General features: G+C 37.6%; 2 protein-coding genes across 3 annotated transcripts; one reads left to right on the forward strand and one right to left on the reverse strand.

The window, feature by feature from the left end:
• The first annotated feature begins 47 nt into the window (after positions 1 to 47).
• LOC105249957 (ATP-dependent RNA helicase DDX42) lies at positions 48 to 5,690 on the forward strand. 2 transcript variants are annotated; one of them, XM_011255788.3, is made up of 11 exons: positions 48 to 227; positions 629 to 851; positions 949 to 1,218; positions 1,567 to 2,107; positions 2,187 to 2,415; positions 2,499 to 2,773; positions 2,876 to 3,026; positions 3,185 to 3,516; positions 3,592 to 3,720; positions 3,828 to 3,999; positions 5,551 to 5,690. In XM_011255788.3, exons 2-10 carry the CDS (start codon positions 637 to 639, stop codon positions 3,993 to 3,995), a joined length of 2,310 nt encoding a protein of 769 aa, XP_011254090.1. In that variant the 5' UTR covers positions 48 to 227; positions 629 to 636; the 3' UTR covers positions 3,996 to 3,999; positions 5,551 to 5,690. The 2 variants fall into 2 exon arrangements, with proteins under 2 accessions (XP_011254090.1, XP_019882708.1); XM_020027149.2 differs by lacking the exons at positions 48 to 227; positions 5,551 to 5,690 and having other exon boundaries at positions 670 to 817; positions 3,828 to 4,142.
• Positions 4,855 to 19,056, reverse strand: LOC105249970 (serine/threonine-protein kinase GIN4). The gene is made up of 7 exons (XM_011255798.3): positions 18,767 to 19,056; positions 15,578 to 15,790; positions 15,234 to 15,372; positions 10,027 to 10,153; positions 8,301 to 8,349; positions 8,010 to 8,189; positions 4,855 to 7,912 (listed from the first exon to the last, which is right to left on the reverse strand). The coding sequence occupies exons 1-7, from the start codon at positions 19,054 to 19,056 to the stop codon at positions 5,290 to 5,292; spliced, it is 3,621 nt and encodes a 1,206-aa protein (XP_011254100.2). The 3' UTR covers positions 4,855 to 5,289.

A 19,056-nucleotide genomic window follows, 5' to 3' on the forward strand; every position in this document is an offset into this window, starting at 1 on the left:
AAAGCATCTTTAGGTGCTCCTTTATTTAAAAACGGACCGATCTATAGTGTATGTACGTGATGTAAATTATAGATTTTTAATATTAGAATATCGGAACGTATAGCTAGGCTAGCATCTGTGCTTCGTAGTTCATGGTTCAACGTTGTAGTTGTTTGTGACAGCAGATTTTACTGTTCGATTATTACGGATTAAATGCGTATAAATTTATGAATTTGCCGATCGTACAGGTAATTATTGTATAATTAAATTTCTACGATTATTGTGCGCAAAGAAAGTAAAACGGAAAAGTTTTAGTGACAAAGTTACTTCGCAATGTTAATATTTCAAAATTTCAGCTGAATAGCATTTTAATCTTTAACCTTTAAACGTCAATTTAAGTAAGTGTTGTCTTAGACGAGAACCTTAATCAATTTTATTATTGTATTAGGATTAAAATTTCTTTAAATAAAGTGCCAAAAGTATTTTCTACAGCAAAAACATTGCGACTATTGCGTCGTGTTGCGTAATAGAAGTTGACTATTTAATTGCCGTTTTACTTGTATCGTTGAAATCACAAACGATTATTTCCGATTGATTTATATATTCTAGATAGAATTTTGCAATAATTAGCTTCGATTGATTGTTAAAGCGCATACAATGAGTTATCATCGAGGAAGCGGTAACAAGCCAAAAGGTTTTGGCTTCGCTGGCTTCCAAGTGTCTGGGACAAAAAGAAGCGGCACTAATATACCTCCACCTCCACCAAACGCGACATTGAGTAAACAAGGCTATCATACGATGAGTGCTATTACAGAGAATGCTTTGTCCGCTTGTTGGGGTATGCCTAAAAAACGCAGTAAAACAGAGGAGGAGTTAGTATAACTCTAAAAATAATGATATTTTTGAAGATTGTTATAAAAAAAGAGGTAGAAACAAATATATTATTGTAACATTATTATGTAAAATCAGATATTTCGAGGATGATGATGAACCTCCGAGTTCATCATTAGAATATATACCTGCACCTGGTTCTCCTACTTATGATTTGATGAAAAAATCTGCAATGAAAGAGGAGAGCGATGGCGAAGAAGATACCTTAGATGCTTTCATGGCAGGCATTGATGCGGAAGTGAAGCGAAATAATTATGCAGCTCAATGTGGTGATAATCGTAAGGAAGAAAAATCAAAAGGATTTCGGGCAGACATTGATGGGGAAGATGACGAGGAGAGTTATTATAGGTGCGAATTTTGTGCAAATATATATGATGTTTATAGCTGTTCATTTTTTTTGTATATAAAAATATTTAGTCATAATTATTATTTAATCATAATTATATTTATAAGAATAATTATAATTATATATATATATATATATATATATATATATATATATAATAATAATTATAATTATATATAATAATAATTATAATTATTTTAAGAATAATAATAATCATAATTATATTTATAAGAATAATTATTATTTAATCATAATTATTATATTTATAAGAAATTATATTTATAAGATTTAATCATAATTATATTTATAAGAAAAATATATATAGTTTGATTTTGTGTGTTATTTCTTAGATATATGGAGGAGAATCCAACTGCTGGCTTGCAACAAGAAGAATCCGATCAAGAAATCGAATACGACGAAGATGGTAATCCTATTGCACCACCAAAGAAAAAAGAAATTGATCCACTACCTCCAATGGATCACAGTGAAATAGAATATGAAACATTTGACAAAAATTTTTACAATGTACATGAAGAAATTGCAAGTTTAAGTAAACAACAGATTGATGACTTGAAAAAAACTTTGGGTATAAAGGTATCCGGACCATCTCCGCCGAATCCTGTTACAAGTTTTGGCCATTTTGGCTTTGATGATGCGCTGATGAAAACTATTCGTAAAAATGAATACACACAACCTACACCTATTCAAGCACAGGCAGTTCCCGCTGCTTTGAGTGGACGAGATATAATAGGTATAGCAAAAACTGGTAGTGGTAAAACAGCAGCATTTATCTGGCCAATGTTAGTGCATATTATGGATCAGCGCGAATTGAAAGCTGGCGACGGCCCTATCGGTCTTATCTTGGCACCGACAAGAGAATTATCTCAACAAGTAATATTTTATTGTAATGTTGATTCTATATAATGAGCATTTGAAATAAAAAAAAAACTTATATATAAATATATCGCAGATTTATCAAGAAGCGAAAAAATTCGGAAAGGTTTACAATATCCAAGTATGTTGTTGCTATGGAGGCGGTAGCAAATGGGAACAGAGCAAAGCGCTGGAAAGTGGCGCAGAGATTGTGGTCGCTACACCTGGTAGAATGATCGATCTTGTTAAAATGAAAGCAACGAATTTAACTAGAGTTACATTTTTGGTTCTGGATGAAGCTGATAGAATGTTTGATATGGGATTTGGTGAGTAAACAAATTGTAATATAGCTCTAAATACGCATCAATAATCAATACTAAACTACTTTTTTTTTCTTCCCTTTTTCTAGAACCGCAAGTACGATCCATATGTAACCATGTGAGACCTGACAGGCAAACATTGCTGTTCAGTGCAACATTCAAAAAGAAAGTAGAGAAGCTTGCTAGAGACGTTTTAACAGATCCTATTAGAATAGTGCAAGGAGATGTTGGCGAGGCGAATACTGATGTGACGCAACACGTTATCATGTTTCATAATAATCCTAGTGGAAAATGGAATTGGCTGTTACAAAACTTGGTTGAATTTCTAAGTGCCGGCAGTCTCTTAATCTTTGTCACTAAGAAGGTGCGAGAACCAAAATCCTCCCAATCCTATAATCTTAACAAACTCTTAACTATAATATAATACTAAAGAGATATGTCTAATATTTGTCCCTCCACATTTCAGCTAAACGCAGAAGAACTTGCCAACAATCTCAAATTGAAAGAGTTTGATGTATTGCTTTTGCATGGCGACATGGATCAAATCGAAAGAAATAAAGTGATTACAGCTTTCAAAAAGAAGGATGTCAGTACCTTAGTTGCTACTGATGTAGCCGGTAATTATTATATCTTTAAATATTATTAAACTATTTATATCTTTCATTCGAGATATTATATATATATATATATATATATATATATATATATATATATATATGTGTGTGTATGTATGTATGTATGAAATATACATATAAAATATCGCGTGACTTTTCAGCTCGAGGTTTGGATATTCCACATATCAAGACTGTCGTAAATTATGATGTAGCGCGAGATATCGATACTCATACGCATAGAATAGGAAGAACCGGACGAGCTGGTGAGAAAGGTGTAGCGTATACGCTTGTAACTGAAAAGGATAAGGAATTTGCCGGACATTTAGTAAGAAATTTGGAGGGAGCGAATCAAGAAGTGTCAAAGAGCTTAATGGATTTGGCCATGCAAAGCGCATGGTTCAGGAAATCAAGGTTTAAAGGTGGGAAAGGAAAGAGTTTAAATATCGGTGGAGCCGGACTTGGCTTCAGAGGCAGACCCGAGTCTTCGAGTTCGGTACGCATCGCAATCGCACAATTTGTATAAATATTCTTACATATTTTATCAAACTACTGCAATTATACATTTTAGGGTGGATCATCGTCAACGCAAGCATCCAAGGATATCAGTGAGGTAGTTAAAAAGTTAGAGAGACACGGACCTGGTAGTGATCGACTCTCCGCTATGAAAGCTGCTTTCCGAAGTCAGTATAATTCTCAGGTGAGTCACGTTTACTTCGGAAAGATGTATTAAAGAATGACGTTCAAAAGTAATCGGCAAATGACTTTCTCGAATGACTCAACAATTTTGTTTGTTATGTATATTAGTTTCGAGCTTCGTCAGATCATACTTGGGAGCAGACAATCACTCCACCTTCTGTGATAATGCCGCCACCCCCGACCGTACCGCCACCGAAACCAGTAGCTCAGGATAATCAAGCCTCCAATTCCGCGAGAATAGAGCGCAAAAGAGTGCGAAAAAGTCGATGGGAGTGATCATGTAATGTATCATTATTTGTGTATACACTATATAGCCGCTATTATGCTATGTCGGAACGGTAACAAGAACTGACTTGTTTTATATTATAATAAAATTTAATTTTACCAATTTGTACGGATATTATCGAAATCATGTCTGGTACCTGCTCAACAGCCTGATCGCGGCTTATAGCTTTATCGATAACATATTAATCTTATCTTCTGTAATATCTTATTTATTACAATTCTACGGAGCTCCTTCCTACGGATTCTTCCTCGGAGCTCAAATTGCTACATGCAATTCTTATGTGAGGTCTATAATCGCGTCTTTAAAAGCGCGCTTACGCGTTTAGTCGCAATTTGGGCTTTGAGTGAATCATTCCATAATTATCCCATAAGGAATCGTGGCCATGATCGTATATCGATGTGCAACGATTCTCTTAATTTCACGATCATATCCCTAATTGCATCTTGCAAAAGTGATGAAGATTATCTTTCCAGTAATTGCGCTATTGAAAAACGATGTACTTTTAGACGAAATTTATTGGTAGGTTATAAATATAAAAAAATATAATATAAGGCATAGTATCCGTTGAAAAAAATGCAGAAATATATAATCCAATCTCTCTATACAATTTTTTTCTAAAATTATCTTCAATTAATCTTCGATATATAATATGTATATCTTCAATAATTTTTGAAATTTTTAGAAAATATTTCATTGTAATATGTATTTCGCGCATGAGAGGAAGTTTAAGAATAGTTTACAAATTCAAAGAGAAGACGCGCACATACATAACGTAAGCAAGATAGATACGATGCAGAATTAATTACCTTCTCTAATATATTTCATCTATTGTATTATGCCTTTTCTTTCTTTAAAAACATTATCGTCTTATTACGCATCGATATTATTCGTGTATTGTTATCGATCAATGCACTGATCGATACTCGATCGAGTGGGATGTTAATAACTAACGGGCTGTCTCATCAATAGAAACGCGCTGACACGCGTATCTGCATTCCGATCGGCATGCGGCGTTATAACGGAGTTCTAATGCCCAAGGTCCTTGCTCATGGTTACGCTTCTCAAGATCGCAAGAGCATTATCTTCCATCTTGCCGCGCGATTAAGATACTCCGGAAAAAAGATATCGATCAATCTTCATCCTCACTCTCTTCCGTTCCACGTCGCATTGCAAATGAAGGATTGCATTTCTTCAGGAACATAAAATAGACTTTGCAATGTTCGAAATGCTTTTGCATATTATACTTTAAACAGCAATCATCTAAAGGTGAAGATACTTAAAGATTTATATAATTCGCGGCATCGCGGAACTGCTTTTCCGTCTGGTTTTTTCCGTCTGTTCCGCGAGAATCGTTGAACCTGTTGACTTCCTCGCAGCGTCTACATTTTTGCCGCTAAACTTTTCCATGGCTCTGATGTAAGAGCCGGTACAGATCCGACCCCAGACCCCTTTTCGTTCTTCCGTATATTGTCTGTTTCTTCCCTCGCTGAACGTCCCCTGGATATCACTCTTTTTCGCGACTCTGCAAACGTCTTCTTTTTCCAGAGATGTGCTTGAACCCGCAGCGACTTGGACGTCCTCCCACGACGATACATTTATATCGGATTGCATGCTGGATGGCGTGGGGCAACTGCTGTCGCTCGACAAAGAGGAGGATCGGATAAAGGATGGCGGAACCGTCAGCTTCGTTCGCTCTTCCGGTTGTCTGTCGGTCAACGATGGTTCATTCTTCGCACAAGAACTCGTCTCATAACCGTCTTGATTATCATGGACAAGATTGTCGTTCAAGATAATCTTCGCGATCGACGTTCTCTTTCTGAGATTTTCTAAATTTTCTTTAGGAGTATTTTTGAAACTGTCTACCCGCTGCAAAATATCTTTGAGATTTACATTTGTAGTGCCACAATTTGATTTATTTCGTTCAATCTTAGATCCGATTCTAGATCCGGATTTTCCGTTAGTCGCGATGACAGATGTTTTTTTAGGCACTTCGTGATTGTCATCTTTCAAAGTTACGTCTGGATATATATAATTAGGCAATCTCTCCTTTTGGCGAATTGAAATAGTAATCTTATGTTGCGTTTCTAATGGTTTTAGATTTCGCTTTTGATTCTTTGCAGACGTTTCAATTTTGCCAGACATAGCACCCTTCACGCACTGTTTATATTTTTCATCTATCGTGATATCGAGATTGCTTCCAGTATTTATGGTATCGATAAAGGACTGTTCATTACCCTCTTCAGACTGCAAAAGCGAGCAATGATCCAAAGGTAAATTCGTATCTTCATTCTGACTGATTAACTCTGAAATAGTAGCAACATTCTCTTCGAGAACCTTCACAGAATCTTCCTGATTCTCTTTTCGCTCGCTGAGCTCGTTCCAAGTCTTATTATCAACACCCTCGTTATCACGATTCTTTAAAACACCTTCGTTTTTCTCGTTGCGTTTTCTAAGTTCCTCCCAATTCTTTCGCGGCTTATAGCTCGTCTTTCGTCTGACGATCTTATTTTCAGTGATGTTAATGTCCGGGATAAAGAGACGTAAAGCTTTCGTGCCGGTCGGGAATATTACCTCGTTAATTCGTCTCTCGGACATGATTGCTTTCAGGCTCGTCCTCGAAGCGACCTCCTGGTGTTTGTTGAATGCGGAGACCAGCTGCGCCACCGTATATTTTGGCTCATCGTTTTCCGATTCCGTCGAACGATCCTCCTTATCATCGGACATTGCTGAATTATTGGAATGGCTAGAAACGTTAGAATATTGACGTTCGCAATGGTGTTTGTTAACTAAACTATCATGTTTCGCCTCGCGTCTCAACGGCATCTCATCGGAATCTTCCGTCAAGGTGTCCGACTCGACTGACTTTAAGGAATCTAGATTCTCTTCAGATTCCGAGGTGAGCTTCTTCGGGATCTGTAATTCATCTATATTCTTTGCTTCACGTTTCGTGTTATTCGATGACATGTACAAGTTATCTCGATTATCATCGTTGAAACCACTCGGTATCTTTGGATTCGTCGACACAATTGTTGGTATATCTTGATTAATTTTCTCAATCTTATCGGATATTAAATCAGTCTTTGATGTTACATTAGTAACTATACGATCATCGCTCATTGACGGTACAAGTCTGGAGGACGCGATCTCAGCGCTGAATTGCTTTAAAATTGAGAGCATATCTTCGGTTTTGGCGCGTTGGTAACTCTTCCTTCGACGCTTCAGGCATTCCAGGCTTTTGTAAATATCCAGGACACCCTGGGATTTCGACAAGGATCTCAAGCCATACAGTTTCTCGCGAGATTTACTGATAACAAGGTTCATTGCGGCAATCTCCTCGTAACCGATCGCCGCAGATCCATTCAGCAGACACGCCTGAGACTGAACGCGATTCAGACTGCGTATCCTCGAGAGTATTCCGCGGCTCAGACCTTGATTCAAATTAGCCTGGGACCGGCTCTGAGCTTTACTCAATAATCCTTTCGTCTGCTCTTGATTCAACAGACAACTCTGACTCGCGTAACTCAAGTTGGTCCTGGAAGACTCTAAGCTGACCTGAGAATCTACCGGGCTAGGAAATTCCTCGCTACCCGCCAAACTTAAACGGCTTTCCGTGAGATGGTGAGTCAAACACATTTCGCTCTGACTCAGTAGGCAGTCTTGCAACTGCCCCTGTTGATGATGCTGCTGATGAGAATTCTGATCGTTCTGGAGATCCGCCTGGCAGAGACTTGCCTGGCTAGTTGTTTGACTTATCAGCGCAGCTCGTCTCAGATTCTCCCGACTAACGACTCGTTCCAGGAGAACTTCACGCGACTTGGACAGATATCTTCGTAGATGAGGCGACGCTTGCATCGGGGCACCGCGTAGCCAATCGTGGCGCAGGCATTGCTTCGCTGTCATTCGTGCACTAGAAAAAAGACGAAAGAAGAAAAATTAAATTAAATTATTCTTCGAGAAAATGTATTCATGAGAAGACTCAAGCGTGCGATGAATGGCGATTATACCTCGGGTCTAACACCAAGAGCTTCGCGACAAAGTCCTTTGCCTGCGCCGAGATATCCTCGAACAATTCCTCGGGAAAATCCACCTCCCCCAAGGATATGTTCCGAAAAGTTTCCTGGTCGGTTTCGCCGCCGAAAGGCGAGAAGCCTGTTAGCAATACATAAGTTGTGACACCGAGTGACCTAGAACAAATGCATTCTTTTTGTAGAATGAGGAACATTTGATATACATTCGATATATACGAGGATTTGAAACATAAAGAAATAAAGCATAAACTTGACGTTTAGTCTTACCACATATCGGCTGCCAGCGTGATCGGTTCATAATGCAGTATTTCGGGCGCTGAAAGAGAAATGTAAACATGATTGAATATATGGAAACGTTTACACACAATATCATGTAGCATGATCTCATACGTTGAGATTTCCCCGTCCGTTTAACCATTTATTTTATTTTCAGTGATCTCGTATGTGACATCACTCGAACGCGTCATTTTTATTTACATATACGAAAGTCGTAGTAGGTCATCTGCTTGGGAATGAAGTCGAGAGTCGGGATTATCTGATTCGTGTCACTTCATCTATTTGATTCTGATTTTCAATTCGATTTATAGATTGTTAAAGTTATAATTCGCTCTAACTGTGAGAGGAAAAGAGATTGTAAACTTTTATAAAATCCTTTGTAAAAATTTAAAGCTCGATTTATGCTGTCGAAGCGAACGAAACGAACAAAAATAATATAATTGTTATAACTGTTTCTAGTTTATTGCCGAGGAAATTGAGTCATCTCGATATAATCTTAATTATCCACTGCCAATTGTTCCTATTCTTATTTCCTCGATCTTATTATTATTTTCTAAATATTGCACGATGATGACAAGTATTAATTAAATCGCGCGATAAGTAGTCCACCGGTTCTCTATCTCTGTTAAGTGGCTGATAGATTCAAAGCATCTTTTTTTTAACAAGCGTAACGGTACCACCTCCGATATTATCACCACTTGACCACTTTTGCTGCTCTATTTTGATCAAATAGATAGGCGGGTGAGACCGCCACATCGGCGATAATTAATCGGTAAATAATTTTCACGTCGAGTCCAAGAAAAACGCGTCATTCTTTAAACTGCAAATCATATTTAAATTTGTGACAGCCCGGACGAAGAAGAAGCGTTTATTCCCGCAAAATCTCAACTTTAAACGATAGAGAGAGAGAGAGAGAGAGAGAGAGGAAAATTGTGCACAAAGGAGAAACATTAATTCATCGCCCCTGTTCGACTTCGTTATTTACTTCGTTTTGCACGATGTAAAGGTCACATCAGACACGCGTCAATTACCTTGCCTGGAAAATGACACGATTTGAAACGACCGACGTCATTTACGGACCCGATTCTACGTATGTGCATGTCACATCGTGTGAGCACACACACTGTAACGAGAGTCTCTCTCCCCCCTTCTACCCATATGACTTTATTAAGGGCAGCGTGGAATGAGGCTAACGTGTCAATTAATACCTATTATATTTGTAATCTCGCCACGATGATCGTCAATTAGTAAATCTAGATAATCTAGATCAATAGCAATTAAGCCACACCACTTGGGTGATGTTCTCCTTTCACCCTCCTTTCATATCTCGGTAAATCTTAATGTTTGATATATTCGGCTATCTTGACAGTACATATAATGTAGCGCTATTATATTTTGTTTATTATATTTTATTGCTTATTAAGAAAGTTTGTCAAGTAGCTGCATGACGCTCGATTTCTCAGTAATCGCTCAGCCAGCGAATTGCTTGGAATAGTTATATATATTCAAAAAAATTTATGACGCGTATTAAACTTTCGAAATCTCAAACGATATGTTAACGTATTGCGACAGAAAAGGAAACAAACATTTATAAATATACATCTCTGAATGCTAAAGGAGATTTTTATTCTTTAAAAAAATATCTCAATTTTTTGCATCAACATGCAAGTCAAATTGTAAGGTAATAATTCACCGGAAACCAAGGAAAGTCACTCACCCACATAATCCGGCGTGCCAAGAATCTCGCGTACCTCAGTGCCCTCGAGAATAACTCTCGAGATTTCGAAATCGCACAATTTAACATCGCAATCCGGGAAGGAACCCATCATGACCAGATTTTGAGGCTGCAAGATTCAAAAGAATTTACATATATTTAATGAAAAAGCTTTCGTAAGCATGTACACATTATACATATAAGTATTTTGGTATTAATTAATTAATCGAACGATTGCATTCCGATTCATCTTTTCGTTCGATATATATATAAATATTTAACGAATTAATCGAACGATTGTATTCGGCTTGCCATTTTACTCGCCGCGTTACAGTGAATATCGCGCGAGAGAGGCAGGCAACATGCGCGGCGTCCTGCAGGATTTCGACCGTCCGCGCGCAGACGAAAAACAGCCAATTTATATCTCGACTTCCGGACGCGATAGCGATTTCGTTCTTTTTGCATAAAATTCTATACCATTTCGCGGTACTACCGTTTAAATCTCGTCCCGATCGCCCGAGGAGCGGCTGACTTACAGTGAATATCAGAAATCTGCTTCTTGGACTCACACTTAAGTGTAATATTTATACAGGTCCGTCAATTTTCGACTTTAACGAAATAAAGAAGTAGATTGGCTCAAATTAAGAAGGAATGACCTGTATTGTTTTGGGATTGTCGCAATAATTAACGAAATATTAAATAAAGAAGATCGGCCAATCTGCGTGAGTAGAAGCGCGCGGCGACGAGAATCGTCTCACTGTAATCCGATACTACGAGCGCGGCGTAACGCGGCGAGTAAAATGGCAAACCGAATGCAATCGTTCGATTAATTCGTTAAATATTTATATATACCAAACGAAAGAAGGGCGAAAGGAGAAGAAGGAGCAAACAAAATCTTTCGTGAGAATGAGCGCTTTCGACATTTTGCATTTTTGCGACAATTTGATGAATGAGAAAAATAATTAGTCGCGAAAAGAATGTGTGTGTCGCGACGTGATATTATCGCGAAACAATTTATGAAAGTGTATCGAATAGAAGGATCAAGTATGCGAATCGCTGCGTTACTCGCGACAGATCACCATGAAATTCAAAGACATGCCGACAATCCAATTATCATAAATCGCCAACAACCGATATACAATGAAGGCTGATAGTGAGTATCGAAGGCTGCAAGATATTATAATTGCTGACATAATTTAAATCGTATTGATTATACTGCTCAAGATGTTCTAGAATCGCTTACACTTGCCACTAATTGTTGAATTGATTAAACTGAATGCTACATATATGTATATGTTATATATATATTCGCACATGAGGCATATTGGTTGAGCAAGATGTGATAAAATCAAGTGTAGGTGTCGATCGAAAAGAATTAATATTTTAAATATAGGTGTGTGCGTTGCAGTTATCTGGCTTTTCTATTAAAGATGATGCGGGACAACAACAGAAGGACGTAGCGCTTTCCGAGCGTCATCGGTACTCCACTCGCTTAGAATCCTCGATTTAACGCGAGGTAAGCCTTGGGCATTTTCTCGTAGGCGCGCCTGAATATTCAAAGTTTCTCTCTTGGTCGTGCGCGACTTAATAAATAATGACAAAAGATGTAAAAATAAATCTCGATTCTCGAGATACGTAATTCCCTCGCGACACAGAGCCATTACGTAGCGGGAATATTACGCGCGGCCGCACTACTTTGCGTGCGCGCGAGTCCACATAATAATATCGCGATCAGAAGCTCGCGATCGAATGCGTTGCAGTTGAATGATAAATAGGCCACACTAGTGGGAAGATTATAAAGAATAATACGGGGTTCGCAATCGCGCTTGTCATCAAAATGGCACGCTGCGCGATCTGCCGTCTTCTTGTTGTTCGCAGCCTTTTTTAGACATTTATTTTCCGTCGACAGTATGCGCGCGTTTTCCGTGGAACGACTGCTGATTAAAACACTGAGAAACGCGAAGTGATTCTCATTCGAGCTATTCGTAATTTTACGAACTTGGAGAGATCAGCTGACGCGGTTGATACGTAGATCTAGTGCGGCGCATTTTCTCCTTACGTACGCGAATTCAATTTATAATAGGTATATGCCGCTCAATGAAATGTAAATTGTTAATTTAACCGATCCCTTTATAGCCCAGATATATAATTTTAATATTTTAACATATCACATCTATATAAATTTTGTAGAAACTGTGACGAACCGAATACGAAGTCTGATCTCAACAATGGCCTCGAGCGTTTTGTTAATCATTTTCTTTCAGCTTTATGACACTATAAAATAAAATATTAGACTCTTCAGAAGGATGTGATCAACAATCCCACATGATTAAATCTATGAAATATCTCTACTTTATTCAAACAGACGCGTGGGCTTAAACGAATACCGTAAAGTCGTCTGATCATTCAATCAAAGTGTTTGTTCTATGAGGAAAATATATATTATATCTGACTCGCGGTAGAAAAATTAATATTCATATACATAAATCTCATATATATGTATAGAAGAATTATATATATATATATATATATATATATATATATATATAATTCTTCTCTATTCTAACATTACAGTCATTAGACAGAGAGAGGTTGCCAGATCTAAAATTGTCGATCGGTGACTACTATTCTTCCCCTTGGTGGATACTTGGTGGGTTAGAGTTGCTCTCGTTATGGTGTCCAGACATGGGTACCTAACGGAGATAGGAACCAGATGTGATTCACCGAGAGTGTATCAGCAAAGAAGCAGGGCGTGGTCGGCAACTACAGCTCGCGCGTTCTGTTTTTCCTCCGCGCTGGGAGTTTTTGCATTCTTTTGTACAAACGACTTTGCTCAGCGAGATATCTCTTTCATCTTTGTCTTTCTCTCTCTCTCTCTCTCTCTCTCTCTCTCATCTGCATATCCGCGCCGGATCTAATGTGATGCGGTCGCGTTATTGCAGCGAAAGCGTTATGTTTCTATGGACCGCGAAGACTTTGAGTGGGTGGCATCGAGCTTAAAGTGCACTCGGTAACTTGTGGACTCGGTTGCGTCCATCCTTTTGTTTGCCTCTTTATTGTTTTTTTAATGAGTTCCTTAGAGATATATTTTAATGCAGAGACTTTATAGGTCCTCGTTTTCCTGGCGTTTATTCGACGAGAGAATCGTCCAGTCGAATGCATGGCGTAAGATGGGCTCGTTCAGGATAAACAATCTCCTCCCTGATCTCCTTTTCTCTCGCACATACACGCTATATCCAAATACGGCGATAGTGTGGATGGAGCGCGGAAATAATGCGTTCACGTTGCGTACGTAACGCGTTTCATACGCCGCAGTTGAATGCGCGTTTGCAATCATAACGCTTAGGAAATAAATCAAGTGGAACCCATTTATCGCAAAACTTGAGCAACTATTGCTAGTTACAGTAGGCCGGAATTAATTCATTACGTCACCGAATGCGATAAATATTAATCGATAAATATTAATCATAATTGAACTTTGTACGATTAATTTAATCTGTTGATCGATCAAATTGCATCGTCAAGAAAAAAATCCTTGTTTCGCGCAAGAAAATCGGATATCCACTCGATCACGGCTTCTTATAATGCAAATCGATCTAAACTCGCATTGCGCGGATAAAAAGTGCAAAGTGAACGTTTGGTGAACACTACTTTTGCACCTCTTTGCGTATTGTTATCACCGGTTTATTTCTCCACCCACGCTCATCCTGAACTTATATCCTGACACATGTTCCTCTCGCAGTACTAATCGGATGTCGGTGTGGTTTTTTTGATTAGCGAGTTAACAATAAGATCTATATCTTAAAATTGTTTAGTGACGCAAGATATATATATATATATATATATATATATATATATATATATGTGTGTGTATCTCTATTTCTATGAGCGAAGAGCGATATGATGGACGTCGTAAATATTTTATTACATGCAATAAATGCGTCCGGAAGAGAGCAGGTTAAAATATCATTTTTTTTATAGCATAATAAAAGTTTTCATAATTTAGTCGAGCTTAGCACAAGTCTCGAAGACCAAGTAGCGCTTCGTTTTCGAAACTTTTAAGCTCCTGACATTTTTATGCAACATGTGAATGGTGAAGACTTTCCTCACTCCTTCTCTCTTTCATTCTAAAGCGATACCGTCAAGATTAAAGGCTGTCGGAGATTAAAGACCTCTTCGCGTGTAAATGTCGACAGCGCTTAATTGCACCGCTACGAGAGGTTTTATGACTGAAATAAAGAAAAACGAGACAAAAAGTGAGACAGTCGGAGAAATATTTACGTTGCTCGAACAAGCACTGACAAAAAAATATGACACTGGCTTTGAAGAATAAAGTGAGCTAGAGTGAACGAGTCACTTTGTTGTTCAATGGACATAGCTTGATTCATCTTGTGATGGTTGCCCGATTTTCATAGAGAGCGTCGACTCATTAGAGAATATCCAAATAATTTATATAGCATTAATAAAGAGAGAAAAAAATATGTTGTACTGAAAGTGAATGATACATCACATCCGGGGCGTCTCTTTTTATTAATAAACGACTGACGAAATGAATTTCGTTCATTTAAAAGGAAAAAAAACATCGCGCGAAAAGATATCTTAAGTTTCGAAAGATTCGTAGTCCGATTTTATCTCTCGAATCCTGGAGGAATAACAAATATGCGAGGCACATCTCTTTTTTTCATCAAGCATTCGTATTTTAAAAGCAAGTCAGTTTTCGAAAATATGGAAATAATAATAATGATTCTGCGTTATATGTATCTTTATATACAGTATAAATGATGATTCCAATTTGTTTTCTTTTGAGAACTTGTCATTTATTGTACCCGATGACCGGTTGCAATTAAATTCTCCTCTATCAGCTTTATCCGTTTTTGTGAAATGGAGTTCAATCATTCGACAATCGTTTATTAGTCAACTCGTTCGATTACTGATTTAATTATGAAGTTGAAATATACCGCAATATCAAAATTTCGAACTTTATTTTATATTATATCGAATTTTATCGAGTTCTAAATTCTATTACGAGTAAAATTATCGAAACAAAGAGACACGTAATACCGGAAATCTGCTCTCGTGATTTTTTTTTCGCGCTTGCAACGAAGCGCAAGCACGGTTGGAAATTTCAGGCGACGCGTCGATGAAGTCGGCTCCAGGATCCGGAGAGAAGCGTGACAAGTTTGCATCGACCTTTTATGGGTCGAACTTACCTTGATGTCCAAATGGGCGATATTTCTCTCGTGGAGGTAGACGAGTCCTTCCACTAGCTGCCGCACAAAATGTACGACGTCACCTTCGAGAGGCACCAAATCGCCATCGATGAGCGTCTGCAGATCACCTCCGGGCGCGCTAAAAAAAAAATTATCATTCCAAGATTAGTAGAATGTAAGAATGTTAGAGAAATTATTGTGTTGGCGATAAATATCTATAAATATTACATTTTTTTGCATACATACTTTCCATGATATTCTCTTTCTTTAATATGATAATAATCTATCACGAAACTATTAAAAATACTACGAAAAATATCATATGAAAAATTTTAAAAACTTACTATTCCATGACCAAAATAATTTCCTTTGGCGTCTCGTAAACATCGTGTAGCCGGACAACACGTGGCGATTGCGAACATAGGGATAACAAGGCGATCTCGTGTCTCAGTTCCGCGCTGCAATCGGCGTTGAATCGATTTCTAGACGAATACTTGGCTGCGTAAGGTATACCAGTTGATCGCGATCTGCAGCGATAGACTTTTGCCCACTGACCGCTGTTAAAATATTAATAAGAATATTTCACAATAATAAAGTTCGATTTTTTTTATTCTCCTTCAAATAAACTTGTAAGTAGGAACTTTTCTCTTATCGCTACAAAATCTTACGATATTATTTTGCACATTTCACAAATTTGTGAAATATTTCTTTTTTGACTTTTACATTTTCAAAAAAATGTATTTCTCTTTTGAAAAACAAGTAAATTTACAAATGTAACCACTTTCCATAGCATCCTTCACTACTACTCCAAATACCGCTTTCCGCTGTATATCTTCTCTCTTTCCTTCATTTCGCAATTTTCTGCTACTTTGGTGTTATAAAAATGTTAAAAATGATAAAAATGTTTTATCCCGCGATCGCGATCGCGTCTTTAACAATTATAACCTTCGTCGCTTCATTACATGAGATATATTTCTGTTTATTGAGATTAAACATCGATTTTATTTTCGCGAAATCTCTTTAGCAACTTTTTGTTTCATCGCAGCATTTTACTCGTAGTTTTTCCCTGTTATTTTTAACAGACAATATCCCATTCGCGATACTTAATGTCATCGTCTTGAATTTAACATCCCGTCGAGTGATTACATTATTTACAATCCTGAACGCACCGCTTTTCATCGAAGATTCCGGTCGTCTCTTTGGCAAGGTCGACACAACGGCGCCTGGCAAGGCTGTGCCCGTAATGCGTATCTCACGTTTTCAGCTGTATTTAAGCAAGCATCTTTATACACAGGAGAGCGCACTACATAAAGTGCATCAAGTAAGATATGATCATAGATGATGCATCGCACATTAACTTTCTATATCGAGATCAAATACTCTGACATTCTACTTTTGCTCGCGTAAATATGCACTAAATAATCCTTTTCTCTTTATTTATCTTAATTAATTATATAAACAATATAATCAAATTAATAAGGCGCGAGGATTTGAAGATCAGGAGTCAGAAGTGCGGTTGGAAAATTGTGCCAGAATAGCAAGACTTCTCACATAAAACATGCAAATCGGCGGTAACTCATCGTCGCGTTTCTTCATGATCGTGAGATGAGGATAATGAACATCGATAGCGTAGACAAACAACGCAAGTTTCTTTAATTCGATTTCGATTTTAAGGTCGCGCATCAGCGTATCCCGAATTTCCTTCCTCTCGTCTGACAATGAGTCTGTAAAAGCGACCAAGAGGCGGAGAAACAAGAGAAACGGCGCCAGAGACGGAAGGGGCCGATACCGTAATTTTTATATTGCCCTTTACCACTCAAGGTTCGCTTCTAAAAGTAATTACCACGGGCGAGTAAGAGAGCAAAGAAAAAGAGAGAATGAAAGAGAGGCAGAGCATTGAATCGCCGCTACCCGAATAATATCCGTCTGTATACGGCGCATCGATTAAAGCATTTCACCATTATTAAAGATTGGTACGAGCAGTAATCATAGAAAATTGGATTTTAGCGATCGGATCACGGATAATGACAGCATCTGAGAGGAAGGTGTTGAAAGCCGTCGCGACTTGACGGAATAATTTATGAAAATTTATCGTGATCGTCCCTGAGACGTTTTTGTCTCCTGCTTATCGCTGTGATTCAAATGATAAAAAGCGTTTCGTTTACCCGCGCAAATTCTGTTTCAATTCAAATTGTTATTAATATTTTTATATATTTTTGATGTTAATTGTGGTTGACAGAAAAAAATATTAATATCGACATCTGTCATTAACTGTCATTAATTACGAGTTTAATAGCGCAAAACTTTAATAGCATTGACGTGCAAAATGCACGCGATCGCGACGAGTACGTGTGCAACGTCTCCGAGTAAATATCACGATTACATCTATAATACTGTTTATATATTATGCGAAGTGCTTTTGTGCAAGTAAATCAACTTTATTAATGGTCCAAAGATGTGCAATCGCGAACGATTGATGACGAGCACGCAACGAGTTATCATGCACATGTGCTATTCATTAAAAAATGATGCATTAAAACGTCCACGAAATGTCTTTAAGAATCCATGAAAATAAACACATTCATTTGCGGTTTTCACGGAAGGAAACTGTCAATTTCGATTAATAACCGAACGATAGAAATTAATCAAAAATAAATATCAAACATATGATATCGTATTTTATATTTTTTTTTCTAAAAAACAAATTGCGAATACGTAAACACAATAATGAATCGTCCTCTAATATAATTATTTTTAAGATAACGATATCGACGATAATGAAATCGGCAATTTATATTCAAAGAAATTTGAGATAGTGTATATATTTAAGATTGATTATTTGCTTTCCACAAATTTTGTTGAAGAAATAGCTTACATTATCATTATGTAAAAGTCCTTATCGGTTAATTTGATGAAAATGAAAGTAAGGATAACGACGGTGAATTTCACCGGTAGCACTCTATCTATAAATATTACGCGTTTCGCACGCGACTCTAAATTAAATTATTAGTACGAAATTACAGGCTGGGCAATCAGTATCCTATTACCGACGTTCCATTACTATTGATCTCGTCGACGATCATTACGAATCTAATTCGCGCAACGATTAGCGACAGTGCAATGAATATATGATTAATACACGACGCGCGTCACGTATCGTTGAGCGTATGCGTAACACTTTGACAAATTACGCGACGCATCCAAAAATGATTAATCATCGTGCGTGGCTTGTTACGCACAATATAATCCGCATATATATGTATATATCGTTGGGAGTAAATTTATAACTCTACGAAACAACCCATTTTTATGAGAAAATTTAATAAAAATTCAAGATTTGCGCTAAACTCGTTCAAAAAAATAATTTCTTTTAAATTTATGTAATAAAACATTTATAAGATTATCACATTCGCTATTTAGAATATTATATAATATTATATAGTATATAGTATTATAAGTTAAAAATTTTGTAGCTTCCAACATAATTTGCATAACAAAATGATAAAAAAGAATTGTATTGCGAATCGATTCACCTCGCAAACGGTGTTGAACCAATCTCGTAGCGTTCCGTGATGGGTTCCGTCTTGACTACTTTGGCGAGCTGCGTCTCCTGGACGAGGACCAAGCCTTCCTTCACGTGTTTTTCGCTCCACTGTACCCTGCATCTCCCTTTGCATCTCTCGTCGTTGATCGTCCGATCGTTTGCTCGCTTCGTCCTTGCACACTTGCCCGGGAACGCTTGCAGATTGCGATGCTGCAGTCTGGGCGATGTTTTCTTAGTAGATGACATCGTGGGTGCTTGATGGTTCGACTGATAGATCAT

This window comes from Camponotus floridanus, unplaced genomic scaffold, assembly GCF_003227725.1.
Source record: "Camponotus floridanus strain SB8 unplaced genomic scaffold, Cflo_v7.5 scaffold218, whole genome shotgun sequence".
Taxonomy (NCBI): Eukaryota; Metazoa; Arthropoda; class Insecta; order Hymenoptera; family Formicidae; genus Camponotus; species Camponotus floridanus.